The sequence below is a fragment of the Myxocyprinus asiaticus genome, chromosome 6, assembly GCF_019703515.2.
Source record: "Myxocyprinus asiaticus isolate MX2 ecotype Aquarium Trade chromosome 6, UBuf_Myxa_2, whole genome shotgun sequence".
In the NCBI taxonomy this organism is placed as follows: Eukaryota; Metazoa; Chordata; class Actinopteri; order Cypriniformes; family Catostomidae; genus Myxocyprinus; species Myxocyprinus asiaticus.
The window spans coordinates 29194294-29212222 of NC_059349.1; the positions used below are offsets into that span (position 1 = coordinate 29194294).

A 17929-nucleotide genomic window follows, 5' to 3' on the forward strand; every position below is an offset into this window, starting at 1 on the left:
AACACATAATATACTCAATGCATTTATTGCTAAAACTGTGGAGGATGTGGTTAGGGGTCGTGATTTGTCCATTATTAGGGGGTTACCAATATAAATCGAGTAGCATTTGGCTTGTCATTTGATCCCAACATGGCGGCCCACGTGAGGTAGCCCAGCTCCATGTGGAATAAAACCATTTTTTTTAGGCTTATGATATAACTGAAACAGATTTTTAAAGCTCTATTAATTTCTTTATGGGTAAATCTTTCTTAATGATGAAAAATTTGCTGAATGCACCTTTAATACTTTTATAAACAGGAGGAGGATATAAATCTGCATTAAAACAGATGGTTGTAATTTAGTCCTCACAGTTCTCTTGTCGTTGACACATACAGACATGTCTCTACCTTTGCATTCTCTCTTTGCAGCACTTATGGGACTTCCCATAATTATAAGCTCTGAGAATCTCCTCTTGGATTCAACAAATACTACACCATTACTTTCTGTTAACATTATGCTAACAGACTGCAGCATGAATCTGAAGTGTAAGGTGTCCTGTGGGGGGAGCAATATGTTCTCTTATGTACTGTTTCTTCCTTTTGATGTTATCGCAGAACTGCCTGATTAAATCAGATGAGAATGGTTACACTGCAGTCGTCGGAGACTTTGGCCTTGCTGAGAAAATTCCCAGTCATGAGTGAGTAACAAGCAATGTGGGGAGTATACTTTTCCTCCAACTTAGAAAATTAGTCAAATATGCTCTGATAATTTCACAGTGTCACCTATGCACTGATTATACCAGCAGCCATGGTTAATGTGGAGTTTTGCTGTGTAAAATGGTAGATTGGGCACCCCTGTGTTTTGTTAATGGCAATTTAAAGGCAAACAGGATGGTGAGATTGTAAGCAATATGGACAGAGGGGGCTGGGCCATCTGATTCGGAGGGAACATGCTGTCCAAATTCAACTTTTAGAGAGCTAATAATACCAGTGCAGCTCAAGGACCCAAGACCCTTTCTCTCTCATAACCTGCTCACCACATGTTAGCTTGATCAAAGACTTCCCTTTTTAAAGGACTGCTGGCCTAACTGAACTTTCAGGTGCCATTCAATCAGTGTAAGATGTTTAAAGGGTCCTCATTTACTCATACTTGTTCAAAACCTGTATGACTTTTTGTTCTGTGGAACACAAGTAAATATTTCTAAGAATGTTGATGGACTACCACCCCTGGTTTCACGAGTTTGAATCCTGGGCATGCTGAGTGACTCCAGCCAGGTCTCCTAAGCATCCAAATTGGCCCGGTTGCTAGTGAGGGTAGAGTCACATGGGTTAACCTCCTCGTGTTCACGATTAGGGGTTCTCGCTCTCAATGGGGCACCTGGTAAGTTGTGCGTGGAACGCGGAGAGTAGCATGAGTCTCCACATGTCGTTAGTCTCCACGGTGTCATACACAGCGAGCCATGTGATAAGATGCACGGATTGACGGTCTAAGAAGCGGAGGCGACTGAGACTTGTCCTCCGCCACTCGGATTGAGGTGAGTAACCGTGCCACCACGAGGACCTACTAAGTAGTGGGAATTGGGCACTCCAAATTGGGAGAAATGTCAATTGAGAATGTCAGTCCCTAACATTCTGCCTAACATTACTTTTTGTGTTCCACAGAAGAAAGTCATGCAGGTTTGGAACAACATTCCAAACCTGGAGGGTGAGCAAATGATTGCAAACTTTTCATTTGGGTGGACTATCCCATTAAGTACCTGTATTTATGTAAAGTGTGTAAGCATTCTGACATTGAATACTTCTCTGTTCATGTTTGAACACCATTATTCTGTGTGTTCAGTTATGAAGGGGAGAAGCTGTCCGTGGTGGGATCTCCATACTGGATGGCTCCAGAAGTGTTGAGAGACGAGCCATACAACGAGAAGGTTCGATTCTCAGCTGTACTCTGCATTCAGCACTATCACAAGGCTCAGTTTTTTTACAGCATGTAGCAGAACTTATTGTTATTCTTCTATATTCATTTCTAGGCTGATGTCTTTTCATATGGCATTATTTTATGCGAGATCATTGCGAGGATACAGGCTGACCCAGACTTCTTACCACGCACTGAAGTGAGTCAAAATCAGCACTATCATTTATTTATTCAGTTTATGTTATGCCATTCAGCACCGTTATAAACCTCTTATGAAGTCCTGTAAATGTTTTTCAGAGAAACTACATGGCTTGCTCATGATAGGACGGAGTAGAGGTGTAATGACAGTTTTCTCTGTATGAAGTTTTTTTGATTTTCTTCATACATTCCTTGCAGAACTTTGGCCTGGATTACCTCGCGTTTGAGCACATGGTTGGAGATTGTCCTCCTGACTTCCTACAGCTCGCCTTCAACTGCTGCAATGTGAGAGAGCATTTTTTTTTACCAAGCCATATTTCACTGTTGGGAATGGGAATCAAATAGTCTCGCTTATCTAGACCTTTGTACAGCAAAAGGTCTGGGGCGTATTGCAGCTTATTCTGGCATAGAACCACCCTCTTAGACTGGAAGAGCCATCTGAATGACATTTGAAGTGATTAATCACACTTTGTTTCATTCCTACGTGCCATTTAAAAGCAAGCCTATCTTAGATTATACCTCAATAATAGGCCGGTGTTAGGAGGGAAAAATGTTGTGTGCCCTTACTCGTGGAGTTTAGTCCGACCAGCCGTCTGAACGCAGAACGCAGGGTCTTCAAAACTATTTTTAACTTAACACAGTGTATTAAAAACGCAATAGTTGTAGCATCCCCGGTCAAACTAACCGCAGTTTTAAAATGCACTCTTTGGCCAGCCACGACGAAAACAGTGGTGCACACCTTTTTACGATAATAACGGTAACCTGAAGGAAGAGCAGATAGATTCGCTCTCTGAACATTCTTTTGAGTTGGGCAGCAAGTCTTCACATAATGACAAAATATGATGCAAAATATTGTGATTTTGTTATACTTTTTTGTAACAGACTACATTACACCAGCCTGTAATATTGAATATGCGAGACACTGGAACGAGATGCAATTCAGCAGCCAAAGACGTCTGTCAAACAGAAATGGACATTAGGCTTGGGATCGATGATCGGAAGATTTCCCCCGATGATTATCAATATATATATATCAGGATTTTTTTCAGATGTAAATAGGGCTGCTCGTTGCTCAGTAGTCTTTGTCTTTACAAACCTATTTCGGAACACAACTTTGTTAAAGTGTGAGAGGCAGGGTAAATTAAAGGGGATCACACACCATACACGTCTGGTTGACAACATGGTGCATTCTAAAATTCAAAACAATTATTTTCTACAAAGGTACGCACACACTGCCAGTGCTCGGCAATGCCACGGAGCGCAACTCGCATAGTTTTCCCTTAAATTCGACCCAAATCATTATCAAAGACAGAGATTATTTACTCTAGCTATCACTTAATGATATATTGTGTATATGTATCTTTCATATAGCCTACACAATGTATTTTCAGTTAGAAGTATGTCATTTTGTGGTTGAACAGCTTGAATGAAAGACATATTCAAGGCTACATACAGACAAATTGCATAATAAACATCGCCATTTCTAATCGTTTAGTTTGCACAGTTAGACCAGTTTCATACACTAACCTGCAAACTCATCAATACACTTTGTTCATTCTTGAAAAAGTAAAAATACCTTCATAACTTTGGGCTACCATCTGCTGCACGGCATCAGCTCTTTCTGTGTGTGTGATACATGTGCCTTTCCTACCCGTGACCGGCATCAGAAAATGTTATATCACTCTCCTGTGGTCTCCCAATGCTATTACACCAGACTGTTAAACAGAAGGCCAACTGAGTAAATTGAAAAGCATGTAAATTAGATTTTGGCTACTTTTAAAATATTGACGTCTCAAAAATATATCAATAAAATTACATGCCGATCAATAATCGATATATCAGTGTTTTATGACATCCCTAATGTACATACACGTATGGCGAGTAATCACTTTCTTTAAGTACTTTTGAGGTTATTTGATTTTAATACATACCATATTACAACAAAACTAGGTTCTAAACCTTGAATTACACGTTATCATATGAACAACCAGTCTTTAATTACTCCTGTTTAAGTCTTACAAACCTTCATTTGCAACATAATTTATTTTGCTTTAATGCTATGGATTCATTGGCATTGCAGAAAACACTGCCTTGATAATTTAGTACAGAGATGTAGTTCAAGAACTGTTAACGAAACCAAACATCATGAAAATAATATATAAAACATTTTTTTTAACTGGTTCTGAATAAAAACCTGTATTGATTCCCAACCCTACTCTGTGTGGTATTTATTTATTTTATTTTTTTAATAATTGCAATGGAAGGTCATCAGTTTACCGCAGAAGAGCAACTACTTGGATGTTAGAACTATTTAGATATTTTTAGCATGAAAACAAAACTGTCCCACCATAACTTCTGTGCAGTGCAGCATTCTTGGGATAGAAGCCACAGGGTTTCATTTTTAGGATAGATCATGCAGTGACTTCAGATTTAGAGGCTGATATATTTCTATGTTGCTGTTGCCTCCACATATATCCCAGATGGATCCAAAGCTCAGGCCCTCATTTCCAGACATAGTAAAAAGACTGGAGGAGATCCAGAAAAGTCTGAAATTTGATGACTCTGAGAGGGAGAGGATGCTGTTAACTGCAGGGGAGGTGGAGAAAAAACCTATCCCGAAAGGTTAGTTTTGTGGGGGGTGTTCAGTTGTTTACACATACACAAACACACTTTAATTTGTCTGTCAATATTGGTTTGACTAACTGAAATGCTTTGCAAATTTTCAGTATGATCATGAAAACAGTAGGTGTCCATTCCATAATATTTCATTCAATCTTTCACCATTTATGGCACTGAACTAAAAGCTTTGAACAAGTGTGAGATTTTACAAGCAATAAATCCTGGTGTTACATTGACGAAGAGCTTGTAAGTCATCCCTAAGTCTTTGCTAAATACTGTACCATCCAACACCCTCTTTCCATGTAATACCATAGGGCCAATGATTTCTTAGAGCAAGGATGCTTGAAAAGCAGGACCAGAGGAAGTAGCACAGTCCATATCCATAAGCTTTTATGAGCTGGGATGTCCTTGCCTAATGGGAATTACTTTTATAATGGACAGTGTCTGGTTGCAGGCTTTCCTTACTCCCGCTCTGCTCAGCAATTTTACAGCCCAGTTTCCATTTAGCACTAATTCATATCTGAGCAAACGAGGAATAAGTCGTGCAATGATTTGTGACTGGAAGAGATTAGAGCCTCATTGAAAGCTTCAGATATCCAACAATCACTTCATGCAGGCTCCCTTTAAATTTGAGTCCATTTCTGATCCAGAGAGTAACACTTGAGTAGCTCTGGGCTTTTTTAATAATGCTGTAAGTTTTATGTTCCGCAAACCTAGACTTAGCTGTAGTTGAGGCATATTATCTCGCTTAAAAGTGGCGGACTGGCCCTTGGGAGAACCCGGAATTTTCCCTGTGGGCCGGCAGCGAAATGTGGCCGCATGGGCCGCCGCGTTATGCAGAACACACCACAAAATGGCACCGCGATATGCGGAAGGTGGCAACGATATACAGATAAGGATGGCACACTTTTTACAACTAAAAAATTTTACGGCACACCACTATCCCACATAGGCTAACCATCGTCAATATTTTTCCTTTTCAAGAACTTGTCCATGTTTTCTGTCTGTCTTAGTAGCATGTTTACTTGTAATGTTTGAAATTCGGCTATGCAAAAAAAAACTAAAAACTAAAAGAAAGTCACATAGGTAGGCTACGCTGTGTGAGGTCACAGGTGGCAAGAGCACTAAATGGGTAATGAAAAAACAACAAATTTGCTTCTTTTCTAATTTGTAGATTTGTTCTTGCAATGCCACAACAAATTACAGGGATGCAAACTCATGAGGGGCGATAAAGGTAAGACAATCACTGGTCCACGAAAAAATTTTTTGGGGATATTTGTTTTAAAGAATAAACTAAAAGCACCAATTCCAGCTATTTTAGTGATTCAAGTTTATTCAAGTTTACAATTGTGCAGAATTAGCAGCAAAATAAAGAGTATTTCGGTGAGGTTTGCTTCTGTTTCACAAATTTGTTCAATTTTATTAACTGAATATTTCAGTGACCCCTTCTGGAAATGTCACTAAGTGGCGACAAATGAGCGTCTTATGTGCCATGAGTGAGTCAGTGAATCATTTTGAGTCGTTCATGACTGAAATCTACCAAGATACTTTATAGCGTTTAAGCATTAAAAGAACAAAGCAGATTTATAGTCTTCCTTCAGTCTGAGCATTATTTTTCATCCAAAAAGGCAACAATAATAGTCTAATAATAGTGAGTTTCAAAAACGTCCTTACCTTCTGCTTTATTAAAACTTGCATGGCTACAAATCTACTGACTTCAGTATAAGGACTACAAACACAAAGCAGATCTACGGTATCATTTTCCTACAGTAGCCTATTTAAACTGCTGAGCATGGCTTTTATCAGAAAAGACCACAATAATAGACAAATAATAATCATTTTGAGTCTCAATGTTCTTTCGTCATTGTAAAGCGCATTTCACATGAGTTGAGTCGAGGCATCAACGCCCCGTTCAACGCCAGCGTCAAGCACCGCGTTGCCCTCCACATGACAAGAGTTGCAGAAAGCGTGTGCACAATAAACATTGAAAACATGTATTTGGAAGAGAGAGAAAAGCTTGCAGTTGCTTTGATAGCAGAAAGTAATAAAAGGACTCGTTTATGTTTAGGTCTAAGCGTTTTCTTGGTAAATTAAAATTTGTTCATTAACTGGGGTCTCCGATATTCGTAAACGATAAGGTAGTATTCAATTAAAAGAAATTATGAGACATTCAATGTCTCCACAAATTTGGACAGTTTTTAAATATTTTTTGTTGCTTAGTACTCTCAAAGACATTATTGGTGAAGCAAAAACGTGTGTGTGAAAACTTGTGTTCTGCAGCGCTGACGTGAGTCATGTGAAAGACCCTTAACGCATATAACTTTTGCACATTAATCATTGCTCTTCACAATCACAAAAGTGACCGATTATGGTTTAAAAATGGCGAATTTCTCCGAAAGGTGAGGTGTTTGGATCCCTGAAATTGTTTTTTTTTTTTTTTTTTTTTTTTTTTTTTCATGCATTTATTTATTTTGTGGAATTTGATAATTTTCCACGGCACACCTGACAATCTTTCATGGCACACTAGTGGTTGGGCAGTGGTTGGGAAACACTATTACATTATTATTAACCTGGCATAGGACAACATAATTGAATAGAAAAACATTACACACTTAAGCATTAAACATGGAAATGGAATGGAAACGCACTTATATGGTCTCAATCTCTCATTCTTGTTGTAGGACCAGGTGAAAAGGGCATAAAGAGGTTAAATTCTCTTGGTTTTCAAGATGACAAGATTCCACCCAAGTCGCCCCGGCCACGTCGCAACATCTGGCTCTCCCGCAGCCAGTCAGACATTTTCTCTCGTAAGCCCAGCCGAAAAGTGAACGTCCAGGACCCTTACTACAACCCCGAACCCAGGGGGCTCATACATGGTGTACCGAAGGTTAACCCTTTCAATGCCAGAGAAGACCTAAAAGGTGGCAAGATCAAATTTTTTGACATGCCCAGCAAGTCAGTCTTCTCGCTCATGTTTGATTTGAACTCGCCCCATGGCAGTCAGAGTTCATACCAGCCTCACCCAAACATCAGTACCGGAGCCTCTGGCGTCAACTCCACATCCTCCTGGCCGGAACTGTGGCAGCTGCCAGGTCGGCGGTGTTACTCTCTCCCCGTCTCTCCACAGCTGCCCCACTCAGAGGCCTTCTTCTCATCTCAAACCGCATCTAAGAGTGAGGCAGGACAAGCTAGCGGTGAAGGCAGGCAAAGAGCTGTGAGTTGCTGGGCTAAAGATTATGCAGTAACGGAGATCCCTCCATACAGACCACGAAGTGAAACAGAGGAAGAGGGGTCAATGGAGAGCTGGTCTTTTCTGGTCCCCTCTGATGGGGGAGACCCAGAGGCCATGGACTGCTCCAGCAGCAGAGGAAGTCCTGCAGATGATAAGGAGGCAATCCTCCGCAAGATGCAGAACGGAAGTATCAGTGGCTCCTGTGAGGACATGGAGGCAGAAGACCAGGACAACGTGGTGATCGCAAATAAGAACGCCCTCACTTTGAGCATGACTGGGGAACCCCAGGAACTCTGTCCGATAGTACTCACAGCCTGCAAAGCCTCCACATCAGCAGACCTGCTCTCCAGGTGTGACATCTAGATGGTCGTATGAAGCAAGCCAGCATGACTGAGGAGAGACACTTACTCAAGTTTGAACTGATCAGATGCCATGCAAACAGAGATTATTTTCATGTTAAATATTTAATACACCTAAAGATGTTAATATTGTTTTTCAGAATGAAACCCTTGTAAACTAAGCTAACAGGGCTTGGACTAAACAATAGAAATTAGTCTGAAATGAGAGCTGGAAACAGGTGTTAAACACTGATCAGGTCCATGCATTAGTTGTTACCCGTCACACTATGAAGAACTCGATATGGAGGGAGATAAAAAGGACAACACACGGGGATAATGATAAGACACATTCTGTGACTTTTTTTTTTGTTGTTGTTGTTTGAAATGTTATATGCTATTGGTTGCACATACCACAAATGCTGTTTTGTTGTTTCTTTGTTTTTTAACTAGCATAGAATTTTTCCACAAACTGTAAACTATATCCAGCACATATTTAAGTGAGCAGCTTTGGCCATCTCTGTGTGTTGGCTTTTGTTTCAGAAGTGAGTGAAGAACAAATCTCTAGGAGAAAGCTGATTGCGCATCTTTTCTCTGATGTTTTTTGCACTGCATGGGCGTGGCAAAAATAATCTGCGACAAACATTCCAAGTTTTCGTCTTGTCGTAATCCGTCCTACTCTGACATCTTAAAAAGCTCCTGTGAGTTCCGATCCTCTGCTAATGGTGTGTGCCATAGTTATTTCAGAACAAGTTGGATCATTTTCACTCTTCGGCCTCCTCTAGTCTTCAAAAAAAGTCCATGTCTGTATCTATTTAAAATCTTAATTGCACTTGAAATGAGAAATAAATTAATAGTTTGAACTTTTTAATCTATTGTTTCACTACATTTCTATGCAATAAATTTAACCAAGGCATGATAGTTTTATTGAGAGGATTTATTTTGATATTTATGAGAAAAAAAGTAATTTTACTGTCTTCATGTCTGTGAATACGATTTGATAGATTTCTGTAAATATTGAAAATGGCTAGTCTCTTGCTAGTTTGTTCTTAATTCTATTTTTCTGCATTTTTGGTCCTGACTGTTTTTTCAACACTTGTAGATTATAGATTTGTAACTGAATCAGAGCTGTATATTTCTACCAAAGACAGATCAGGACTTATCCCCATTTATGTGGCTTTCATTGTTTAAAAGCATGTGTATTCCTATTTGTTCAAAATAAATTCAAAATGTCCTATTTTATTGTACTGTTTTCCATGAACAATGTAGCAGTCTTCAAGGAATGTTCCAGGTTCAATACAAGTTAATCCCATTAATTTTGCCATCCTAACCATGCATGATTTGCTAATTATTTGCATTGGGGGTTTTTTCAATTGCCCGCAACCCTTTCAGAAAAGCCCTGCTACACAATGTTGGGTTGCAACCCACCAGTTGAGATCCACTGCATCAGACCAGAGAAGCATTATATTGAAAAGTAGAACCATGAAAGAGCCAATAAAAACAAGACCAATGATGGTTTTAAAGGAATATTCTGGGTTCAATACAAGTTAAGTTCAACCAGCAGCATTTGTAGCATGTTAATTGCCACAACAAATATTTTTGACTTGTCCCTACTTTCTTAAAAAAACAAAAAAAAACAAATGTCCGTTACGGTAAGGCATTTACAATGGAAGTGAATGGGGCCAGTCCATACACCGTTTCAAAATGATAGCCACAAAAAGTAAACGCATGTAAACATGATTTTAGTGTGATAGAATCGCTTGTAATATTTTATATAACTTTACATAGATAATGTTAGTAAGCGACTGTATCACACTAAAATCATGTAAACACATATGATACGTATCACAATAAACTAACATTAACAAAGATTAATAAATGCTGTAAAAAAATATCATTATTAATTCATGATACCAAATGCATTAAGTAATGTTACCGAATGTAACCTTATTGTAAAGTTCTACCGAAAACTCTTCCAATGCCTTGAGTTGTCGCCGTCAAAGGCTGTGCGTCCAGTCAAACTCAACAGTATTTTTGTTCAAATTCACCTGTCATTTGGTACTATGGCTAATACTAATACAGTATTTGGTCCAATGTTTGTTCCATGTGTAAGACTGGTAAATTACACTTCTGCAGTTGTTTATGCATTTATAACATTGTACATTTTCCAATTCAGCCTATTTATGTTAATAATTTTGCATACTGATGGGACTATTTATAATTAATCCTTTAGCAGGCACTTCTATCCAAAGCAAATTACAAATGAGAAAATAAAAATTAAGAAAATTATAAAACAAGATTTAAGTTTATTGAAAGCGCTTTAATAGTCAAATGTTTCTGTAAGTAATATTATTTCCAATTTTTGATTTTAAGGACATTTTGTTACTTTTGTATGCTAAATTTTCCATTCTGTGTTGGGTCATTTAATATCCAATGTAAAATCTGGATCCTGAGAACTACTGCTGTACTAGTCTTTATTGTCAAAATTTTACACTGAATAGAAACCTAAAAATAAAGTTTTTTTTTTTTGTTTTTGTTTTTTTGTTTTTTATACACTTCATTCAGTTTTGACAGCAGTGCTTTTCCCCCAGACATAGTCCATCTTGTGCATATGAGCCTTTGAAGACTTGGAGAAGGTGCTTTTGGCTACATGTAGAGGAACAGACTTGCCACTGAGGAACAGCTTATTGAGACATCCAGGGATTAGGGGAGCAGTGGTGGATTCCTCTGCCTTTGCTGCACGAGTTTTGGCAAAAGCAAAAATATAACCTGTCATGAAAGCGTCAAAGCCTGCTCTGTGGGTTCCTCCTTCGACTTTCTTCTCCTTTGGTCTATCAGGAGCTTCAGAAGATGTTTGTGGCTGAGATGCATCATTTCCATTCTTGCTGGCTGTTTTCCCAGGCTCAAACGCATGCCCGCCATCTGTTGGTTCAGGACCTACTGTCTTCTCTTGATTTTCTGGCAGTGTGGGTTGAGATCTTGCCTGGTCCTGCTGGTCCACCTCTGCCTCCATGCCTTCCAAGTGCATCCTTTTGCCTTGTGGGGACTCACATGTTTCAGGGGGTACATCTGCTTGTCCTTGAGAATCTTTCTTTTTATTCTTGCGCTTCCTCTTTTTCCTCTTGTCTTCTCTGGCATTTTCATCATGTTGGATTATAAGGTCTGTGTCATGTGACATAGGGCACTGAGAGCCATTAGGACACCATCCATAAGCCTTCCAACACAGCAGAGCAGAAAACAGTTACCAAATGCCACATGTGTAATATTTCCTAGAAAATACTAGTTTAAGATCAGTATTTGTCATTTCACATCTTAAGAAATAAGATCACTTCAATGAGCTAATTTGAGAGCACTGATAACTTTTATAATATATATAATACAGGCTATTATACACTGGTGGCCAAAATTGTGAAAACCATTTTAATATTCTTTGTATTCATTTACTAAGCAGCACTATTCTATGTGTTTACCCACCTCTGCCAGTAAAACACAGGTATAGAGTAGCCAAAAACTGTACTCAAGTGAAAGTACAATTACAAAAAAAAAAAAAAATTAACTCAAGTACTAACATAAATAATTACTTGAGTAAGAAAGTATCCAATTAAAAGAGTACTCAAGTAGTGAATAATTCGTTACTTTCACAAATGGTATAATGTATGTTAACTCCCCTGTATTCCATTACATAATAAACATTTAACATGTATTACAGAACTATTATTATTAATGGAAATTGTCATCATTCACCATCATGTTGTTCCAAACCCATATGACTTTCTTCCATGCAACACAATAAGGAGATTTTAGACAGAATGTTTGCCTGAGTTACCATTTACTTTCAGTGAATGTGTTTTTTTTTCTCCATATTTTGAAAGAAAATGGTGGCCGAGACTATTTACTAAATAATTCACTGAGGTGATGTTATTTTAACTCAGGAGACTGCACACAGTGGAAATGATAATTCTGTGGATGATTTAAATATTTGGTTAAACATGTAGGCTATGATAACTTTGGTACTGTTTATGGTTGGATGAGGGCACTATGCGCCCAGAAACACTACCCAGCTTGAATTAGAGTTTAAAGATACTAAAGTATAACAAATAAATAGAATAATGTGCATTTGATTAAATGTATATTAAAAATGATAAACAGAATGAAGATTTTTTTGTATTAATACATTATTTAATAAGAATAACAAGTAAGGCCCAAGTATTTTAAAAGTGCATATGTGACGTTGTTTCTGTGACAGCCCCAGAGCTCCGACGCTCGGTGTATACGTCAGCGTCCGAATTCACTCACTCATTTCGTTCACTCACTGCTGATATATAGTGCACTCATTGTCATTCACTATATAGGAAATAGTGACTGAGTGAACGATTTCGGACACAGCCACTCTCTTCGCCATACAGTCACCTCGTGCCCACACACCTTGCTGTGCACGAGCAGAAATGCTACCTGTTCCCACTCCAGTTGTCAATCACGCGAACGGCAGAGCAAAAGGCATTTACACTTAACTTGAATGGTTACATGGATTTATATAGTTAATCCGCCTGAAGTAGCTGCGATAGCTGCGCAGGGTAAATGCGTAAATACTGCTCATGACATGCGGGACAAATCGCACTGATATATTGCTGCAGATTTTAAAATGTACACTTAAAAACTGTTATAAGAGCCCAGTTACAGAATCACCTTGAAAATGAACATCACATTACACAGAAAAGCCTGCGTTATCCATTATAGCTACAATTTTCCTCAGAGTGCTGCCTTAAATTGAAGCTGAGATTTTAATCTTGAAATATCCACTTGTCTTGGTGTTAAATGAAGTCATTGCATGACGAAACTATTCTTTTTTCACTGTGCGGAGCGAAGAAAGTGTTTTACTTTGAAGAGCTTGATGCTGCAGCGGTGATGGACTCGTCTTGAGTGACAGTCTGTGACAGCTCGTGCAGCTGAGTGACCTTCCGCTGTCGTAAAAGTCCCATTCAATAATCTCTCAATAAATTACACATTTATTAAAATGAAACCCATTAATGTAACGACAGGAACGCCACCCACTGTAAAGAAGTAAAAGTTCATTTTTTTCATTAGAAATTTACTTGAGTGAGAGTAAAAAATACCTAATTTTTAATCTACTCAAAGTACATTTTTATTCAAGTTAGTTAGAGTTACTCAAGTTAATGTAACGGAGTAAATGTAGCGTGTTACTACGCACCTCTGTTTACTGGCTCATTATTAGTTGGTATGACTGCAAGTTCCTCTCATGCATAATTTATAAGAATCTTTTGAGGAAGAAGTTGTTTTATGAGTCAACCGTTGGGCAAATTAAACTTTATCATTAAACTTGTATCTTTAATACAAGAACTGATATCTTTACATATAACTGCAATAGCAAGTAAAGAACAGGGTAATTACACAATGTTTCCATCACTCTAGGTGCCAGAAAATACATATTCATTTGGGGGGCTTATAAGTTTCTAAGAGCTGTCCTAGATAAGCTAAATGAATTGAATGAACTCACAGAGAACTGAATACAGACGCTGTGTGCACCATCCTGACTCTGGCTGTCCAAGCAAGGCCTGTAGTCTATATAGCTCTGCATGTTCCCAGTATATTTACAAAACTCCAGGAACACATGAGTCCCATTTCCACCACTTTCAATAGCTCTGGAATTTTCCAGCTTACTGTTGAGGATAAATAAGATACATTAGAGTTTAGGGACTGAACAGATACTTGCAGAGCAAAGGGGTCAGTACATTTCTTATAACTTCACTATGCCACAGACATACTGAAGTATTACACTTACCACTTCTTATAGGCATATTCCAGGTATGAAGCTGCAAACCGCAGCTCATACTCAGTTGCATACTTGGTGTCATAGATGCCTGAGGGAAACATTTGGGATAGATCTGCAGTGAAGGTGCCCAGGCGCTCAGGTAAATGGGCATAGAAGCACTGGTACAAGAAGACCATGTCTATCAAACCATTATGGACCAGCAAGGGCTTGTTTACCCTAAGCAGTTCAACAAACAAGGATCGCATGTTTACCCCATGTGCATCACCTCCCTAAAGAAAGAAACAATTGTAGAAAGATAAAACACAACTACTAAAGGTGCATTCAGTATTTCTTTTGGAAATGGTGGAATTTCATTACCATTAAAGCTTAATAATGTAATATGAGCAACACAAAATAAAATCGAAGGACAGCAGGAAAATGTTGAGTTGTTACCTGTAATTATTTCAAATTTCCATTGACTTGCTTATGTTCACATTTTGATACAGTTTGAGAAAGTATAGAAACTGTTTTCCGTACGAGTGACATGCACAAAGAGCCGTTTTACCTCATATTTTACTATGTGAAATTCAAACAAACTGCTGAACCCAATTGTTGAAGCCTACAATTTTCTTTTCTTGTCTTAAAATGAACTGAATGCATTAATTAGAAAAGATATGACTTGAAGTTAAAAGTTTTAAACCATGACAGGTGTATTACGCAGTTAATCAAGCGTGCAAATGTCGAATGTTGAGTCAGATTGATGTAAAAAAATCACATTAAACTGACCTGGCTGTTCCGACTGAAGGCACATTGGAAAAAATCATATACGTACATTTCAAATCAGAAAGGTTTATTTCCGCATATGAAAGTGGCCCAGATCGGATTTGAAAATGTCATATTCAAAGCGCTTTTGGTCACATGGTCATTCAATTAACAGATCTGTGTCACATGTGAGTGAATAAAAAAAAAACTAAAAAAAAAAACTGATTTGGGCCACATTCAGCTGCGGTGTGAATGAAGCCTATGATAAAGTGTCCAAAAACAGGGTGAATACTGAGATTAAGCGAGTATTATTCGGCTGGTCATGTGATCCTAGCATGGCAGCCCCCATGAGGGGACCCTCTCCATGTAGAATAAAACAGCTATTAAAAGGTTACCGACATGACTGGAGTCTTCATCTCATGTGAGTAGTCATGATTATTTTTTTTAAGTTGCACTTTTTCCTCACAGAAAAAGTTGTACTTCTAAAGAAATAGTTATTTTTAAAGTTATCTATAAAATTCTTACCACTCACAGGAAATGAAGACTCTTTCATATCAGTAACCTTAAAAAAGCCGTTTTATTCTACATGGAGAGGGTCCCTTCATGGGGACTGCCATGTTATGATCACATGACCAGCCGAATACTACTTGCTTAAAGGGATAGTTCACCCAAAAACGTTTTTCATCAAATTCAAAATATCAAAAAATTCCCTCATCATTTACTCACCCTCACAGATGTGTATGACTTTCTTCTGCTGAACACAAACGAAGATTTTTAGAAGAATATCTCAGCTCTGTAGGTCCTTACAATGCAAGTGAATGGTGGCCAGAACTTTGAAGGTCCAAAAAAGCACTTAAAGGCAGCATAAAAGTAATCCATGCGACTCAAGTGGTTAAATCTTCAGAAGCGATACAATATGTGTGAGTAAGAAACAGATCAATATTTAAGTCCTTTTTTATTATAAATTCTCCTCCCTGCCCAGTAAGTGGCGATATGCATTAAGAACGTTAATCGCCAAAAACAAAAAAAGAATGTGAAGTGAAAGTGGAGATTTATAGTAAAAAAGGACTTAAATATTGATCCGTTTCTCACCCACACCTATCATATCACTTCTGAAGACATGGATTACACCACTGAAGTCATATGGCTTACTTTTATGCTTCCTTTTTGTGCTTTTTGGATCTTCAAGGTTCTGTCCACCATTCACTTGCATTGTATGGAACTACAGAGCTGAGATATTTTTCTAAAAGTCTTTATTTGTGTTCAGCAGAAGAAAGAAAGTCACACAGATCTGGGATGGCGTGAGTGTGAGTAAATGATGAGAGGTGAACTCTCTCTTTAATCTCAATAACCGCCCTGTTATTGGACACTTTCACTTGTTGATTAAATCAATCAAAACTGACTGTGAATTGAGCTGTCCAGCTTGTAGTCCAAAAACCCGAGAGGGAATTCGCCATGGGTTCCCTCTGGACTTCCCTATAGGTTTTATAATGGGGATTTTGAACTTATAAGAAAAATAAGGTCTGTGGTAAACATTAATTGACGATACATGGATGTTTTTTTCTACAACATAAATTACAGTCATCCCGCAAACGGGAATTTTAAAGCTGTATTGAATTACATAAAAAATAATAATAAACGCATGGCGGCTACATAATTCACGTTTGAGGTATGATTGTGTGTAATTTATGTTGTAGAAAAAAAATTTCACGTTTCGGCAAGTAGTGTTTACCACAGACCTTATTTTACTCATAAGTTTAAAAAAAACCATAGGAAAATCCAGAGGAAACTCCATGGCGAATTAAGACTTCCGGGTTTGCCTACAAATTGACGTCACGGCTGCACAGCTCTATAGTGAATTTCTATAATGACATCTGTAACAAAAAAAATAATTGCATTTTAATGATGCTGCATCCACACTTCTAGCTGTCAGTAAATCTTATTTAGATGCTTCTACTTCAGTAGTATTGTTGCAGTTAATTTGACAGAATTTTTTTTTCCTCATAGGTTTAAAGATACTCACTTTATCATTACCCTTGTAATAGGGAATGCCTTGAGCATATTGTTTATTGAAGTCAAACCCATGCTGCACAAGGAACTTCACTGATTGGGGTTCAATTATGTATTCCTCTGAGCAAAGCAGGGTTAGATTGTAAACCTGGACCAGGTATGTGTTGTCTGCCTAGAAACAAGAAATTAGAAAGAATTAATGCAATGGCACGTCCGTTTACACATTTAAAGGAACAATATATGTTGAATGCAGACCCTTACTTTGTTGTCAAGTTCTTTATAACAAGCAATCCCCAATGAAAGTATTGAGCGTGTGCGAGCTGCATGGCATATGGTTTTGTATCTGTCTTCAATGGATCTTAAAATACAGGTGAACATTTCACAGTCGAAAATTTGCATAGCAATATGGAAGAAGGATAGTGACATCCCAAACACACAACTCACTCTGCTAGAAGAGCTTTTCTTGGTCCAAGACCACTCAGTTCCTGAAAGAGATCAAAAAACAGACAAAAAGTGATGAATGTGTCTAATGGAATAAAATGAGAAACTTGGCCAAAATATTTTTCATTTACTCATTCAGTTTTGTTTCTAAATAGTGGGAAATCTCACCGTGTCAAGGGCAATGAATGAAGATGTTTTAATGGCTAACACCATTGCTCCCCACAACTCCTTAAAATTGTTGCCTTGCACATCTATTACTGGGACTATCATTGAGGACGTCATTATTTAAATTCACTAATAAAATAACCAATATCTGACATATGTTGAACACAGGAATCCTTAGAAATGACAGTGTTTACTGAACTATCAATAGACCAGCAAACACTCTCACTTTAATCAGCATTAATAACTAAACGCTCTGCATCAGTGTTTTTGTTTTTAAGTACAAAGGTGTTTGCTATTAATGCAAATAATGTACATGTGCAGGAGCGGTACATTAGACGACTAATCGACAAGCTAACAAACCAAAACCGAATATATCTATTATGTACATAGTCAAATCAGAATAACTGTTTTCCTTTTAATTTCTCCCTGACTGTTCCTTTGTTTACTACTCTGTATGAACGTCAAAATCATAACCTTGTTGCGCACACTTTCATCAGTGTCACCGCC

The 17929-nt window shown here is 38.1% G+C and overlaps 2 protein-coding genes across 5 annotated transcripts in view; one reads left to right on the top strand and one right to left on the bottom strand.

Moving 5' to 3' along the window:
* Window positions 1-9516, top strand: part of LOC127442361 (dual specificity testis-specific protein kinase 2-like) — a 59351-nt gene extending 49835 nt beyond the window's left edge. For 3 of the 4 annotated variants that reach the window (XM_051700325.1, XM_051700324.1, XM_051700326.1), the window contains exons 6-12: window positions 594-676; window positions 1819-1903; window positions 2006-2089; window positions 2287-2373; window positions 4569-4710; window positions 5882-5941; window positions 7389-9516. In XM_051700325.1, the coding sequence (XP_051556285.1) occupies window positions 594-676; window positions 1819-1903; window positions 2006-2089; window positions 2287-2373; window positions 4569-4710; window positions 5882-5941; window positions 7389-8302 (1455 nt within the window). In that variant the 3' untranslated portion in view covers window positions 8303-9516. The remainder of the gene's footprint in view (window positions 1-593; window positions 677-1818; window positions 1904-2005; window positions 2090-2286; window positions 2374-4568; window positions 4711-5881; window positions 5942-7388) is intronic. The other variant, XM_051700327.1, reaches the window with a different exon arrangement.
* A 1044-nt stretch (window positions 9517-10560) lies between these two features.
* On the bottom strand, window positions 10561-17929 carry LOC127442367 (target of EGR1 protein 1-like). Its single transcript, XM_051700339.1, has 7 exons — window positions 17426-17929; window positions 17261-17301; window positions 17078-17174; window positions 16830-16988; window positions 14075-14334; window positions 13790-13952; window positions 10561-11488 (listed from the first exon to the last, which is right to left on the bottom strand). Exons 1-7 carry the CDS (start codon window positions 17537-17539, stop codon window positions 10832-10834), a joined length of 1491 nt encoding a protein of 496 aa, XP_051556299.1. The 5' UTR covers window positions 17540-17929; the 3' UTR covers window positions 10561-10831.

What these genes read in the sequence shown, in the direction of transcription:
- LOC127442367 (XM_051700339.1), bottom strand. Translation starts at nt 17,539, where the DNA reads ATGACGTCCTCAATGATAGTCCCAGTAATAGATGTGCAAGGCAACAAT. An exon ending in ATTACAAGGGTAATGATAAA is followed by an intron (nt 14,335 to 16,829) that starts GTGAGTATCTTT and finishes TTCTTTCTTTAG; the next exon opens with GGAGGTGATGCACATGGGGT. An exon ending in GAATATGCCTATAAGAAGTG is followed by an intron (nt 13,953 to 14,074) that starts GTAAGTGTAATA and finishes TATCCTCAACAG; the next exon opens with TAAGCTGGAAAATTCCAGAG.